The sequence below is a fragment of the Melampsora larici-populina genome, assembly GCF_000204055.1.
Source record: "Melampsora larici-populina 98AG31 unplaced genomic scaffold MELLAscaffold_84, whole genome shotgun sequence".
Taxonomy (NCBI): Eukaryota; Fungi; Basidiomycota; class Pucciniomycetes; order Pucciniales; family Melampsoraceae; genus Melampsora; species Melampsora laricis-populina.
Window position 1 is genome coordinate 69,761 of NW_006768848.1, and position 14,387 is coordinate 84,147.

The window sequence follows — 14,387 nt, forward strand, 5'->3', positions numbered from 1 at the left end:
TTACCTCCTTGGATTCCTTGTGAGTACTCAACCCATTCACCTTTCTCTTGCTTCTGACGTTTCCAGCTTTCCATCTTCCCAGAGTTGTTAGGGTGATGATAGCAATCGGCTTGGTTGTGTGGTTTGGTGGGATATTCTTGACCTAAGCATTTTTTCTTATTGCAGGTCTGCCATCTACCAGTGCGTCTACCTTGAGCAGCTTTGGATGATTCAGAAAATCGACTAGTCTGTTGTCAACTGGAAGAGAACATTTTCCGGGTTTGATATGTTTTCTTCAATTCGGTTTTGAGGTTACTGAATTTTACATGACCGGCGTCCAACAAATCACATCCTTTTTCAGCCCATTCTTGATTGAGCGATCTGACGAATTGTCTGGCTTGTTCTTCCTTAGTCATTTCTCCGTTAGATCCTAGGTAAGCATCGACTTTAAAATGAAAGATGTCCAGATATTCCAGCAAGTCTTTAGTTGAACCTTGATTTAAGTCAGTTATCTCACTTCGTAGCATCAACTTAACGGATTCCAAATTGCTAATGTGATGGTTCTGGATTGTTTTCCAGAGCAATGATGGTGAAGGAGGAGTTATCTTGATCCCGTTTTCGAACTTAGAGATCATGGATATAAATCTTGTAGATTGAACCGGTTCGATACTGGCGAGTAACCAATAAAACAATGCTTTCTTAGTAGCTAAATCAACTTGTAGATCAATACCATCTCCTCCAGCTTCCTCCAAATCAAGATAGTGATTGTACAAAGTTGCCATTAGCCCAAAGCGAACTCCATCTGACCAAGCAACATAATTTGTCGCGGTTAACTTAGTACTGAGGATGATCTTATGTAAAATGGAGTTTATTTTAATAGATTGGCGCTGAGCTGGAGTATCATTATCAATTGGTGCGTTAGTAGCCATAGCTTGCGCTGGATCTAGTGTAGTGTGGGGAGAGGTAGTTTGAGCTGAGTGAACAGTTTCCGAAGAGCTGGATCTATCTGATAGGTCTTCTATCTGGGATTCGACTGATGTCTCGTCGGTATCCTCTGAATAAGGAGCTGGGGTTGATGCAGGCGTTGGTAGGTGGATATTGTCAGAGGTATGTTCTCTATCTGACATAGAATTGCGTTTCAAATCAATTAACTAAGAGTCAAACCAACTCTTGCTACCATGAAAAGCGACAATTCCGTTGAATACCTGATATCCCGTGACAATTTCTAAAGGTGAACCTCTATCACCTTCTGTCACTATCTACCTGAACAAACTAACCTGATATCCCGTGACAATTTCTAAAGGTGAGCCTCTATCACCTTCTGTCACTATCTACCTGAACAAACTAACCTAAACACATAGAGAGAGAACAATAAACACTACACAAAATGTCATCTTTACCGCCGGGTAAAGATTACATTTGGTGTAGTGAAATGGATAAGAGGATTAGAGTTAGATAGAAAGGAAACAATATGGTTTGGAAAGATCAGATATCCTCTAACCTATAATGGTTTTCAGGTTAAGGATAAAGTTAAGGAGAAAAGATCGACACGTATAGCTTCAGCTATCAGATCTAGCGTCGTCGTAAGTGAAAGGTGAAATAGAACAAAGAAGACAAATACAGAACATTATAAGAATGACATCAGTTTATGAATATGAAACAATAGAGAATTATAAGGGACTTACTCTTTTCCTTCCGTAGAATAACGGGTAAGGAAAAGAGTCTGTATGATGCGTGGAGGAGGCGCATTATTTGAATAAAGGAGTATTCTAGGTTTAGGTTTGAGTATTGAAATTAATACTATTGTGCTAAGGTGGCTTATGTGGGGCACGTGTATGGATTGTATGTAATGATTCTATGATAGTTATCCATCACCTTTCACTACTGCTGAAACCTGAGTAAAATATTGAGAGACAGATATGTCTCTCAACATGATGTGAAGTCAATGAGGAAAATTTTCCCATCCATCCCAACAGCAAAACGGTTTATGTCAATGACCCTGAGCATCCAGCCTCCAACTTCCGCTATATTGCTTGGACTCACACCATGTGTTCCAAAACCAACAAGAAAAAGACTTGGATTACTAGACGATACTACTGTTTGGGGGTTATGCAGTGTTCAGAAGAGAATTGTGATTATGCCGGATCCCCGCCGACTGGAGCGGATAAGATTTCAGAAGTTACTGATGCGTGAGAATGGTTCCAACTGGTCTCAAATTATTCCTATGCATTTCATTTATCTGTCCTCTGTTTTAAATCATTTTCCAGACTTACAAGTTGTCCTAAATTGGCATGCAATGGCTATCAAAGGCACGTCAAATGTAACGCCAAATGTCAAATAGATACTGAGTTAAATAGGGATGGTGAAGAGGGTTGGGGATTACTTTGTCATGAAGGGAATCATCAACATGAGTGGGCGGAGGTGAAGAAGGGTGATCCGATAGCAAAAGAGAAGCTCAAAGAAAGAGTCATCAATGACATAAGGACCGGACCCATAGGGATGAAGGTATGTGGAATGATTACCCCATTTTTCCCTCGTGGTCCAGTCATTGACCTCATTTTATTGTCCTTAATCATACAGGTTGGAAATGCGCATGTGGGTAAAGAACCCATCACCTCAGTCACATATTTTCATCCATCCTTTGGACACATTGATCGCCTAGGCTACTTACGGCATGTCTTTCTAACGGAAGCGGGAATAATGACAAACACACAAGACCTCAAAGGCGGTGACAAGTGGCTTACTACCATGATGGACTGGTCAAGGTTAGATCTGTATCATTTTCTGTCATGTCACAAATTGATGTCTGATGTATTGTAATTCTTTTAGGGAAGGCCTGATAGTTCCCTCATTGTCTGTGTGTGGCCAAAACACCCACATCTCTTTCCAGAACAAATGGATGCAAGATGTCTTGGTCAAACCTGGTGAGAGATCCGAAAGTTATACAGGCGGCTTCCTTTCCGACATTACCTACTGTTTTTTCTAATTAGGGTACTTATTAACAACTTCAAAATATTGCAAAACCATCAAACAATGGTACCCGTCCTGTTTTTGTGGCTTGGCGGCCTTTCAGCCAAACATTACAAGATACACTTCAAAGTCTTGCTTCAGCAGATTCAGAATACAACTATGTCTGACAAGAATAAAGGTATGATGGTGGAACAAGTTGTCGATTTTTCACTAGCTCAGAAAGTCGGATTTCAGGATGCATACATGGAAGTCTTCAATTGTCATGATAAAAATGTAGCATGATCAAAATTGCATGGCTGTAAATGGCACTTCTACCAGGCAATCACTCGGATTCAGAAAAACAGGAAAATTGTTTCCTTTAGTAGAATATAAAGCGTGTAGTATATTTCAAAGTGGAAGAGTATGTGGAACCCATTCTAATAAACCACATTCTTCATTCAAGACGACTACAGCATATGTTCTAATATCTATTAATTTGAATAATATATCCAAAAAAAGAAAAAGAAAGAAAAAGTTCAAGTGGTTATTATCTAAATCACAAAAAAAAACTTATTCAAAACAACAACACTACTTACGCAAATTACGTTTTCTCGATTCAGAATCTTTTTTCAAAAGCTTATTGATCTTCAAATTAAATTCCATCAATCTAGCATCTTTTCTTAAATCATCTTTAGGTTTACAAAGAAACGGATAATCTTTTCCATCAGATCCACGTATCAATATCTTCCGTGGTTTTTGTAACGAAGTCATTATAATGATCTCATCCGAAAACCCTACAAATCATCCAACCCAAACCAAATTTGTCAACTTTTTTTTCTTTTCCCTATTGAATCAAATTAGATTGAAGAAACGTACCAGCAATACATGCAAGGTTATGAGGAAAAGGAGCATGTGAAGCAAAGTTATTGTAATGGAACAATCAATTCACATGGTGCACATTCTGTGAGGCCGGGAAAAGTTCATTCAAGCTGAGCTTTCGATGATCTCGGAGTTGATAGTTACAAGAAAAGAAGTTGTCGTGCTAATTTACGACATTGATCAAACTTTTGTGTAAGCATTTGAGGATTGACGTGTGAGTTCGTGATCGGGTTTGTATATCCTATAATCAAGACATCTACATATAAATCATCGATAATTCAAACAGGTTTGAAGTGAATAGAACGCAATCAAGAAAGCAAAAGAGGGTATTCGACTTACGAAAGACATTATGAATGAATTGATGAGGTGAGTAGGTAAGATTTAGATTGGTGACGACTTGATTTGTTTCCAAATCAAGATCGGAGGATGATGATATTGGAGTTGGTGAGTGAGAAGAGCGTTAGTCGGTGGTCTTTCAGATGGTGGTTTGATAAATCAAGTGCACAGACCACCCCACCCCTACTCGAGCAACTGTTACCCGAGCGGGCCAAAAACGGATCAAAAAAATAAATAAATAAAAAAAAAAAAAAATCAATCCACCAGTACAACCAAGGGAATGTTTCACCCAATAGCTTGCCTCAAACATTTTTTTGAGCGGTCCTCAGACCGATGCACCTAGGACCGATGCCCATCGGTTTCAGTCAATTAGGTTTCATTGACTGAAACCTATCCTGGTCAATTAGGTTTCATTGATTGAAACCTATCCTGATTGGAAAACCAATCTACCGCACTGAATCTGTAAAGGTTTTGGAATCTAAGGTTCCTATGAGAGCTCGTGGATTCGTGAATTCAGTCACTGGACTTGTGTTTCTTACTGCTGTCTCAGGTAAGATCTATTCTTTTTCATCCCTCAATTCATTCAAACAAAAAATACTAAAGCTAACTTTTTGATGTTTTTTTATGAACAATTATTTAACTTAGGTGCATTTGTGGCAGGATTAGATGCAGGATTATTTTATCATACGTTTCCATTAATGGGAGATCATTTAATTCCACCTAAATCTGAATTAATATCTGCAACCATAACAAATCAAAACAAAGGAAGACCCGGATGGATCTGAAACATATTTGAAAACCCAACCACCGTTGAATTTGATCATCGAATCTTAGCAAGCCTAACCTTGACATCTATCATTGGATTATTTACATACCTTTCGAAAAAGAAATCTTACTTACCACCTTCAACTTCTTTGTGGATTCAATCAATGGTCGGAATGGTTTCGATTCAAGTTGGATTGGGGATTTCGAGTTTGGTTTATTTGGTACCTACTTCATTGGCTGCGGCTCATCAAGCTGGTAGTTTGGTTTTACTTAGTTGCTGAGGTCTATAACACTGTTTTTTTTTTTTTTCAAAAATCAGATTTCCAAATGATCTCATTTTTTTATGGAATATTGTAGGAAATGGAACCTCAATGCATTGATGCTTTGCATCCATTGATGATATATTTTGCAGAGCAAGTCCCTACCAAAGTTTTTGGATGGGACGGCGCTCCAATGTCAATCTGGGGTGATCACATCTCGTTGAGATGTGAACGCCCAAAATGATTGTATTGGCTGCAAACAAATATTGTTATTGTAGAGCAAGTCCCTACCAAAGTTTTTGGATGGGATGGCACTCCAATGCCAATCTGGGGTGATCACATCTCGTTGAGATGTGAACCCCCAAAAGATTGGATTGGCTACATTAGCTCAAACCCTTGTATTGGATACTATAAGCTCAAACCCTTGGATTGGGCACTGGAATCAAGTGCGGAACAGCAGCTTGTTTTCCCAAACCTTCAATTTTTTTTATTAGTTGATGTGTGTTTAGTTTTACTTTATTAGAATATATTTGTTCAATCAGTCCTTTTATATTATTTTTGCTTTCTTAGAATTCTTTGGTTTAATCAGTTTGATCAGTGTTTTTTTGTCTTTGTTTACTTTATTAGAGTTTACTGTTCAATCATTTTTTTATCTTCTTTTACTTTATTAGAGTTTACTGTTCAATAATCTTTTTTATCTTCTTTTACTTTATTAGAGTTTACTGTTCAATCATTTTTTTATCATTTTTTACTTTATTAGACTTCATTCATTTAATCAGTATTTTTGTCTTTTTTTACTTTATTAGAATTTACTGTTCAATCAGTCCTTTTTTTGTTATTTAGAATTCATTCATTTAATCAGTTTAATCAGTGTTTTTTGTCTTTTTTTACTTTATTAGAATTTACTGATCAATCTTTTTTTTATTTTTTTTGCTTTCTTAGACTTCCTTTATTTAATCAGTATTTTTGTCTTTTCGTTTGATCATTTTTTTTGAAATGTGTAACATTAAGCTTACTAAAACTTAGTATAAAAATACCAAACAAGCACAAGGTTTGGGCCAAGGGTACTCAAAGCAAGTATGTGGCGCCACATATGTGCACCACATACTTTCTCATTTTGTTTTTGACAGGCAAAATGACCTTTCTGCTGACATTACAATATGCCAAATATAATTCAATATGTCCTTTTCTTCAACTGGTTATGGTAATTTCCTTGTCAAAAATGAAATGATAGGTGGTACCCAAAGGCACGACGGTACCACCGTTTTCCATGACATTGAAGTGACATCGCACGGGGCTGTTTCGGGGAAAAATTATCCTTCTAGAGAGGATAACCTTTTTCTTGACGCATACACGTAGTAAAACAAGAAGTGAAAAGTTTTCCAGACTTGCGGAAAAACTTTTCCATCTTCTTTCCCACGCGTCAAGTTCTCCCCTCCCCGAGAGATCTCGCACTCTGCAGGAAATCCTCTCTATCTTTCCATTCTCACACTTTGTCTCTCAACTATCTTTCTCGCTCCCGCCCTCCACCCAGGTAGAGTGTCACTTACCCCTTAGGATACAAGGTATTTCTTTAAGTGGGTACGGTGTACCACAATTTAGGTAACGTGGAATGGTTAACTGAGGTTAACGAAAACTAGGTTCTTATAACCTGGAAAGTCTTGGAATGTTTTTCGGTGTAAGACGAAGACAGGTTGCTAACGGTTTCTTTACCCTTTAATTTCTCTTTACATTATGGTTCCTTTTTTATTTTGTCTATACATGTACGTAGATGGTGCCTAGCCCGCCGTTCAGAGCTCCCCCATCTACAGTCCTAGGTGGTCCTACTCCCCTCCTCCCGGAGGGGCCCCCTCAAGAAACCTAAAACCTCTCGAACAAAGGGATGGTTTTGGTTTAACTAGGATTTACCAAAAGACTAGTATAGTAAATGAATAATACTTATGAATTAAGAAACCAAAACCAATGTGCCATCTAGTTCCCAAACATAGATATCACGAGTTGAGAATGGACTTGAAAAGTATGTGACGCCAGATATGTGGCACCACATAGTACTTTGAGTACCCTTAATCCCTAGGCTAGAAAACCTAGAGTATAAAATTTCTTGACTAAAATATGAACCTTATGGGGTGGCAGCTGAAACATAACTAAAAAACCACAATGACTATATATAAAAAATGTAAAAATACAAAATAAAAAATAAAAAGAAAGAAAAAATAAGATAAAGAGTACCACAGCCAAAGAGAAATAATAACATAAGACAAAAAACATCGTAACCAAAGAAAAATAACACCTTTGACTTAAAAGAAATAATAATGACTAACAAAAACTGAACATAACTTGATAATTCTTCTTTTAAAATGTAAAAGCACCATAACAATAAAATAAAATATAAAGCAACAGCAACAGAAGATGGGAAATTGGGTGGGTGGGCTGACAAAACAACCAAAGATGATCTCAGAAGTAAAAAAGAATCTCAGAACACAGAAGAAGACAAGTGTGAACACTATGGGAAGAAAATGGATAGGTTGGTAAAAAGTGGTAAACAGCTGATGATATCACCACTGTAAAATACCACAAAAAGGAAAGAAGTTCCATCCGTCAGTAAATACAGTCTCAGAGTTCATGGTAGAACCCTCAGTTTTAACTTTAACAAACTCCCACCCTTGTTTGTAAATCCACAATGTATTCCAACCACCTATATTGAACTTTGAATGAACAAAGATCAGGTGATCCTAAATCTTGAGAAACCCTGCTTCAGTTTCCCCTCCCACTTTGTGCATCCACAAGATAACCACATGTCTATTCTTGAGCCCCCAAAAAATCTACATTACCAATCTATATTTTGAATACGCTTTGGAGGATCATTGCTTAAGTCCACTCAATATTTTATCTTTCTTACTCCAATCGATTTTAATGCCAGGAAGTCAAACAGTATGTCAGGTCTATTGAACAAATACGGGGTTATCAATACTTTAAATACCACCATCATTCAGCAATCATTTCCCTGCAAGGAACTGCCAGCAATCCTTCAGAAACATTACTGCACAGCCTGCCTCAAGCTTGAAGATGAGACCTTTTGCTCATTTCAAGATATTTGCTACTGGTTCATGGAAAGACATACAGGGAACTATCTTGGAGAGCCCATCTTTATAGAAGAAAATCATATACCCTACAGATTCCCAACCTTGACATTTCCCAACCAATTTCATCAACCTCCAACAGCCAACCAAGTAAATCAACTACGACATTCCATAACTCAGCATTTGAAACCCATCCTTGAAAGAGAACGAGACTGGTACAACAACAATACAACTGTATACTTCATTCAACACGAGGAGGAAGCTACTATAACCTGTAATTATTGTTCAGTAACCTTGGTGGGTGCTGATTGCCTGTGCAAGCAGTGTGGAAACATGGCCTGTCCAAAGTGCTATGAAGTTATTATTCTAGTTTCTCAATCACCCCATCGAGACATTTCTAACTTCAAAACAAAATGGCACACTCAGATTACCCGATGTCAGAGACACAATCGAATCAGCACCCATGGAGATGGTTCCCACATCAAGGTTTCTCATCTCAATATAACTGACATTCAATCAATGCTTAATGAAATGGACATTCGATCAGACCCAGGAGACTTTGTGCAAGAATCTCACTTCCCACCATCCATTGACAAATTCCTTTTCAAACCCTTGGAAGAGAACCAGCGACCTTACTATAAGATCCCAGCTGAAACCCTAAAGGACTATCCCAGCCTCTTCAATGACATATGGTCTCGTGGTGAAGTCTCCCAAAAGAAGCCAACAAGCCAGACCTGTGAGTATTCTCATTGAATTAATCCATCGTAGTCTTGTTCCATTGACATATATAGCACACTCTTTTTTTCAGAGGGCCCAAGGTAAGCCGAAAGGCAATCAAACCCACATCACTTGCTGATTGTTTGTGTACTTCTACTATAGATGTATGTGGCCATGCAAAATAAGGATCAAAGAGGGTCACACGGCTCAACAGTGTAAGTAAGATCCCACTTTGTGTACCTTCAATATTTAAGCCTCTAATAACATGCTGGCTCTGTTTTTTGAAGTCTGCACCTGGATGCAGGTGGTGAGTTTAGAAAATCTGGCCCAACCTGAGAGGTACTCAAAACTTTGCATTTGTGTTTTTGACCGATAGATGCTATCAACATACAAACTTATGCTAAAGAAGATGAAGGTGGGCAAGGTTGTGTGGGTCGAATGTATTCCTCTTATTTCATTACATCACCTAGTGCTAATGACTTGTAACCATACAGGCACTCTGGCACATATACCATCATTTGGATACCAGCAAAATCAGAAATTACCTTATAGACCAAAGAGCTCAAAAGTTGGGTATTAGCACAGTGGAGTCAAGGAAACAATATGATGACCCGATCCATCTGTTAGTCTGGTTTTTGGTTTAATCTGTGATCCCAACAAAGAAACTGACAAAAACTCTTATCCTAGGTCGAAAACATTTTTAGATCCCAAAAATTGTTCAGAACTTTTTCTAAATTGTCAAGTCCAAGGCTGGGAAATTCGACAAGTGAATTTATGCACAGATCCCCCTGATAGGTCTTGCTTTGCTTCTTCCTCTAACTGATAATATTTTGACTGGGCAGGAACCCGGTCAAGCCATCATGATACCTGCTTATTCACCTCATCAAGTCTGCAATCTTGCCAATTGTATCAAGATAGCCAGTAAGTATGAACAATATCTTCCACGGCAGTTCTGAGCTTGATTGATTGAGTGGATTTATTTTGGACCTGAACAGTGGATTTTCTATCCCCCCAATCAATTGAAAGGTGCATTCAAGTCAAGGAGGAATTAAGGGAGCAGAGGAATCATCGTGGAAATGTTTTTCTTACATTATAAAACCTTGACTGAACATACACTCAGTTCAAAAAGGAGTCGATCCGATGGGGTTATTTTTTTGAAAAATTGGTTACTGCACTCACCTGCACATTGGGGAACTGGGCTCGTCACGAGTTTGGGCTCAAGAACTCATCAAGGTGAGATGGTGATGAGGATGCATTACATCTTTGCATGCAAGGGAAGTTAGTGTACATACAAGTTGTGGAGATCACAAACAAGACAAGAAATGAACCGCAGCTTTTTATGAATTGGTGTATATAAAGGAGGCAGACTGAAAGGGTATCAATGAATGGAAGCTTGATTCACTAGCAATTGCGACGCGATTGATTGATTGATCCGATTCTAGGTGACTAAAAAATCAAAAGTTGAAGTGATACTTAGAACTTCTATGTATGAGGTTGAGCTGAAGCAGGAGACAAGGCTTATTGACACCGCGGGAATCAATAAGTTCAAACCCGATTGAGCAAAATTGTGGTGTCCGAGTCCGCAATTCTGCTCAATCGCGTATCTAGTTCACAACTTGTTCACATTACGTTCACAAGTTTCCCTTCAGCTGTAAGAGCACCCACTATGGTGAGGGTGATTTATCATAGATTTTGCATTCCTGAGCGCGAAAATTAATCATGCGTGTTTTACCAAAGTTGGTAAACACATGAAATCCACTATGGGATGAAGTAACACATGATTTACCAACAATAAATCACTGTGAATTGACCTGATCCACAGTGGTATGATTTTGAAAGGAAATATCTTATTTGTCATAACTTTCATCCAAAAAACATCCATCAAATGCTTGCTCCTAGTTCTTCAAAAAACTAATCGATGCCCTTTTGGAGTCTTTGAATGACAATGGTGAACAGTTGCATTATGGCCAAATGGTCTTTGACTTCTTGTTCGATAAAATTCAGTGTCACACACCTCCTCCACCTCCTCACTCTTGCATCCAAAAAGATTGAGATGCTCAAGTTGCTCAAGCTCAAATGTAAATTTCAAACGAGTGTACAACTCTATTAAAAAATGATTGAAGATTCAAATTCATAATTGATTGGGGGTTCAAAAGGCAGATGTGAAGTTCAAACTTTGAAGTTGAGGTTCAAAGTTTTGAACTTGAAGTTTGAGATTTGAGGATTGTAGTCGAGGTTTTGAAGTGTGGAAAACCGCAGTTTCAACTTGATTTCCTACGATAAATCAAGTCGTAGGCTTGCGTAGATCTGAGCACGCGGGGTGCAAGATTTAATGCAGCATTACGGACTGCATGTCTAAATCAGGTTGATAGTGAACCTGTGGGTATTTTAGCGTTACGGTAACGCTAAATCACCCACTTAGCGCAACCATAGTGGGTGCTCTAAATGGCTTGGGTCAACTGGTCACCCTTCAACCTTCTAAGTTCTCAAACCTGAGTCTACTTACTATGTTTACAGATTCCTCAGTCATCAAATCTGGATTTGCTAAAGTAAACATTCTTGAGGCTATGTCTTTGCTCTGAAAGGGGCCTTTGTACATGTAGGCCGTGTGTATATGTTTACATAGGCTTAGCTGGGGAACTCGAGGAAAGCTTGTGAACGTAATGCGAACGAGTTGTGAACTAGATCCACGATTGAGTGGAATTGCGGACTCGGACACCGCAATTTTGCTCAATCGGGTTTTGAACTTATTAATTCCCGCGGTGTGACCAAAAGCGAACCAAACGCTGCAAACAAGAGCAATGGAAATGATTGAGCAAGATGGGAAATGCGAAATGGGGGACATGTCAGCATCCAATATTTCATGACTTCATCGACTTAACACAGGTCTGAATATGTGGAGAATGGTGATGAAGAGAAAGAGAGGTCTTACCTGAAGTTGTATAGAAAGAAAAAGGAGTCAAAGAGTGAACAGATGTGAAAAGCAAGCTATGACTTTGCTCAAAGATTTTCATGACTTGGTTTTTCAAAGTCAAGCCTCAGGTCTTGGTGCAGGCTTTTCAATCCGTTGGGGCAGTTTATGTTCTGGTGAGGTATTGAGATACCTCGAGAATATATGTTTTCAAATTATAATCCACATCATGATTACAAAACAGATTTGTCACTGCTAAGTAAGTCCCATGTTTCTCGAATGTCATTACTGGGGGTGTTTTGAACACATATTTGCCCTTAAAGTTTGGACCGTAGTGTAAAGCGGCCGGTGTAAAATTCCACCTCCCTGGAACGTGGGGACCATTACGATTTGAATTACCCAAACTCACCACTCTTAAAACCTCACAGAAGATGCCAATCGAGTTCTTATGTAGAAGCTCACTGCTAGTGCAAGGTTACGAACGTATTACAGCCGTTGTGAGAACTATTGGTAAGTTTTGAGGTGATGGGTGTCGCCGAGTTTTAACTAGAGTTTAATCTTTGGTCCAAAACTCAGTTTTTTTCGATCTCACAGGCCCAAACCTTGTTTTGGCTCCTGCAATATGCTTCTATCTCACGGTAATCATGGTCAAAAAGGAGTTTTTTCTAGTTTTTTCCAGTTTTGAATTAAATCTCGACACAACACAAAATAAAAAAAAGTTACCATTAGTTCTCACAACGGCTGTAATTCCCGTGGTGTCAAGTGTACAGTGGCTGTAGAGCGACAATTGAGTCAAAAGGACAAAAGCGCCAAGTTGAAGATGAAACTCCGCTACAGAGGTCTGTCTGGATGGTTTTGACCCTGAGTCCGTCAGTCCGGACTATACTTTGACCTTGGGCTCAGCAACCAAGCCGGATTGTTTCGTAATATTTTAATTTTTCAAGGACTGCCTTGCCTTCAACTGCCACTTGCCTCAATTGATCAAATATGCCGTTCCTTTCCAGACTAGTCATGAAATCAGGGCCATGCCACGGTACTGGATCACCCAGCGCGTGTTCTCCTTCTGTATATAACGAAGCACGTCCAGGTAGGTAATTTTCTTCCTCTTCGTCACCTACTATTTTTTCTTCTTAGATATCTTCACATATCATATTCAATTTGCACAATGAATGCGAATACATCCGTGTGCTCCTCCCCATGGTCGGTCACGGTGCATTGAGGTATTCCTCCGAGGTTTTTCACCACCTCAAGGAAATAAAGGCCAATGTGTGCCGGGTTATTGTTTGTAATGTGGACAAACAATCCCAACACACGTCGGGACCACGCGTCAATGATACCATATATAGTGATACCGAATTTCTTCAATTTGTCGTGTCCGTCCGCAGACCAAGAGTGGTTCGGACCAGGTACATAAAACGTTCAACGGTGGATCGATTTGCGAAGGCGGGTGTCGACTCCTTCGGCGTCCATCTGCTTGACCATCTCAGCAACAACACTGCTGAAGGTGAGCCCGTATTGATGTCAGTAAATTTAAGACATCATGATGTGAATTACGAGATGCTTACCGGTGGACAACAACGTTATTTTGGTGGCGAAGGATATTCTGAACGCGTTGATAGCCGGCAAGTTTACCGTCAGGACGGCGCTTAGAGGTCCGGATAAATTCTGCGACCTGGTCCAAGGTGACTAGACCTCGGTCGACATCATCTTGGCGTCGATGAAGGTCCATGCTCTTGCAGTGTCGAGCGAGGGTGCGCTTCGTGATTTCCAAAGCATGTCTTTTGCTGAGTATGTCGATGATTTCCTGGGGACGTAAGCCTTTCTTGTGGTAGAAAGTGACGAGCTCTTGAAGCAAATCTTGTGTGTCTGTGTCGTACCGCGCGTGTAAGCCCCAACCGGAACGAGCACGAGTGAGAGTCGAGAGCGAGCACGGAGTATGATATTCGTTCAATAACACATCTTGGATTTGTTGGTTGGTTAGTCCTTGGTTGACAAGATCTGACAGCACTTCTCGGTGTTCTTCTGTAAGGATGGCAGGGCGTGGCATGGTGAATCGAGTTTGGCGCGCGGATCGATTTGAGTGAGAGGCTTTGGTGGAAGACGAAGAGGGTTCCTCGGTTAGTTTTATTAACTGTGAATTTTGACAAGAATGGCACTTAGCCAGGACCCCGGTATGCTCTTATAAGGGGTACAGATCCAAAAATGTGACTTTTGAGCTCGCTCGGAAACTTGTCCCTGGCTTTACCCATAGCTTTAAGACAGGTTTAGTCTTTTTAATCAGCTGTATTGGACTTAGTGACTCTAAAATTCAGGCAGAAACAGGTAAAATCCAAGAGAATGCTGTTTAATCCCATATGCCGTATCTCCGCGCGAGCTCAAAAGTCACAATTCTAGATCTGTACCCTTCATAGGAGCATACCGGGGTCCTACTTAGCCCACCACGAGCTGCCATTTGAGTCGAAATATGGATCTGCGAGCTGGTTGAGGGGCTTCGTATGGCTTGTCGTGGAC

At 39.6% G+C, this 14,387-nt stretch overlaps 5 protein-coding genes across 5 annotated transcripts; 2 read left to right on the top strand and 3 right to left on the bottom strand.

Moving 5' to 3' along the window:
• Nucleotides 1-233: 233 nt before the first annotated feature.
• Nucleotides 234-908, bottom strand: MELLADRAFT_113410 (uncharacterized protein; the record flags this gene model as incomplete). Its single annotated transcript, XM_007418107.1, has 1 exon — nucleotides 234-908. The coding sequence occupies one exon, from the start codon at nucleotides 906-908 to the stop codon at nucleotides 234-236; it is 675 nt and encodes a 224-aa protein (XP_007418169.1).
• A 2,428-nt stretch (nucleotides 909-3,336) lies between these two features.
• Nucleotides 3,337-3,723, bottom strand: MELLADRAFT_40780 (uncharacterized protein; the record flags this gene model as incomplete). Its single annotated transcript, XM_007418060.1, has 2 exons — nucleotides 3,337-3,416; nucleotides 3,525-3,723. Coding segments are annotated over 2 exons (279 nt in total), but the record flags the coding sequence as incomplete, so codon positions are not given.
• Nucleotides 3,724-4,632: 909 nt separating this feature from the next.
• On the top strand, nucleotides 4,633-4,928 carry MELLADRAFT_95561 (uncharacterized protein; the record flags this gene model as incomplete). Its single annotated transcript, XM_007418081.1, has 2 exons — nucleotides 4,633-4,693; nucleotides 4,789-4,928. The coding sequence occupies 2 exons, from the start codon at nucleotides 4,633-4,635 to the stop codon at nucleotides 4,926-4,928; spliced, it is 201 nt and encodes a 66-aa protein (XP_007418143.1).
• Nucleotides 4,929-9,459: 4,531 nt separating this feature from the next.
• MELLADRAFT_40785 (uncharacterized protein) lies at nucleotides 9,460-10,061 on the top strand (the record flags this gene model as incomplete). Its single annotated transcript, XM_007418062.1, has 4 exons — nucleotides 9,460-9,587; nucleotides 9,653-9,731; nucleotides 9,808-9,886; nucleotides 9,961-10,061. Coding segments are annotated over 4 exons (387 nt in total), but the record flags the coding sequence as incomplete, so codon positions are not given.
• Nucleotides 10,062-13,437: 3,376 nt separating this feature from the next.
• On the bottom strand, nucleotides 13,438-13,923 carry MELLADRAFT_69205 (uncharacterized protein; the record flags this gene model as incomplete). The annotated part of the gene is made up of 1 exon (XM_007418067.1): nucleotides 13,438-13,923. One exon carries the CDS (start codon nucleotides 13,921-13,923, stop codon nucleotides 13,438-13,440), a length of 486 nt encoding a protein of 161 aa, XP_007418129.1.
• Nucleotides 13,924-14,387: the final 464 nt, after the last annotated feature.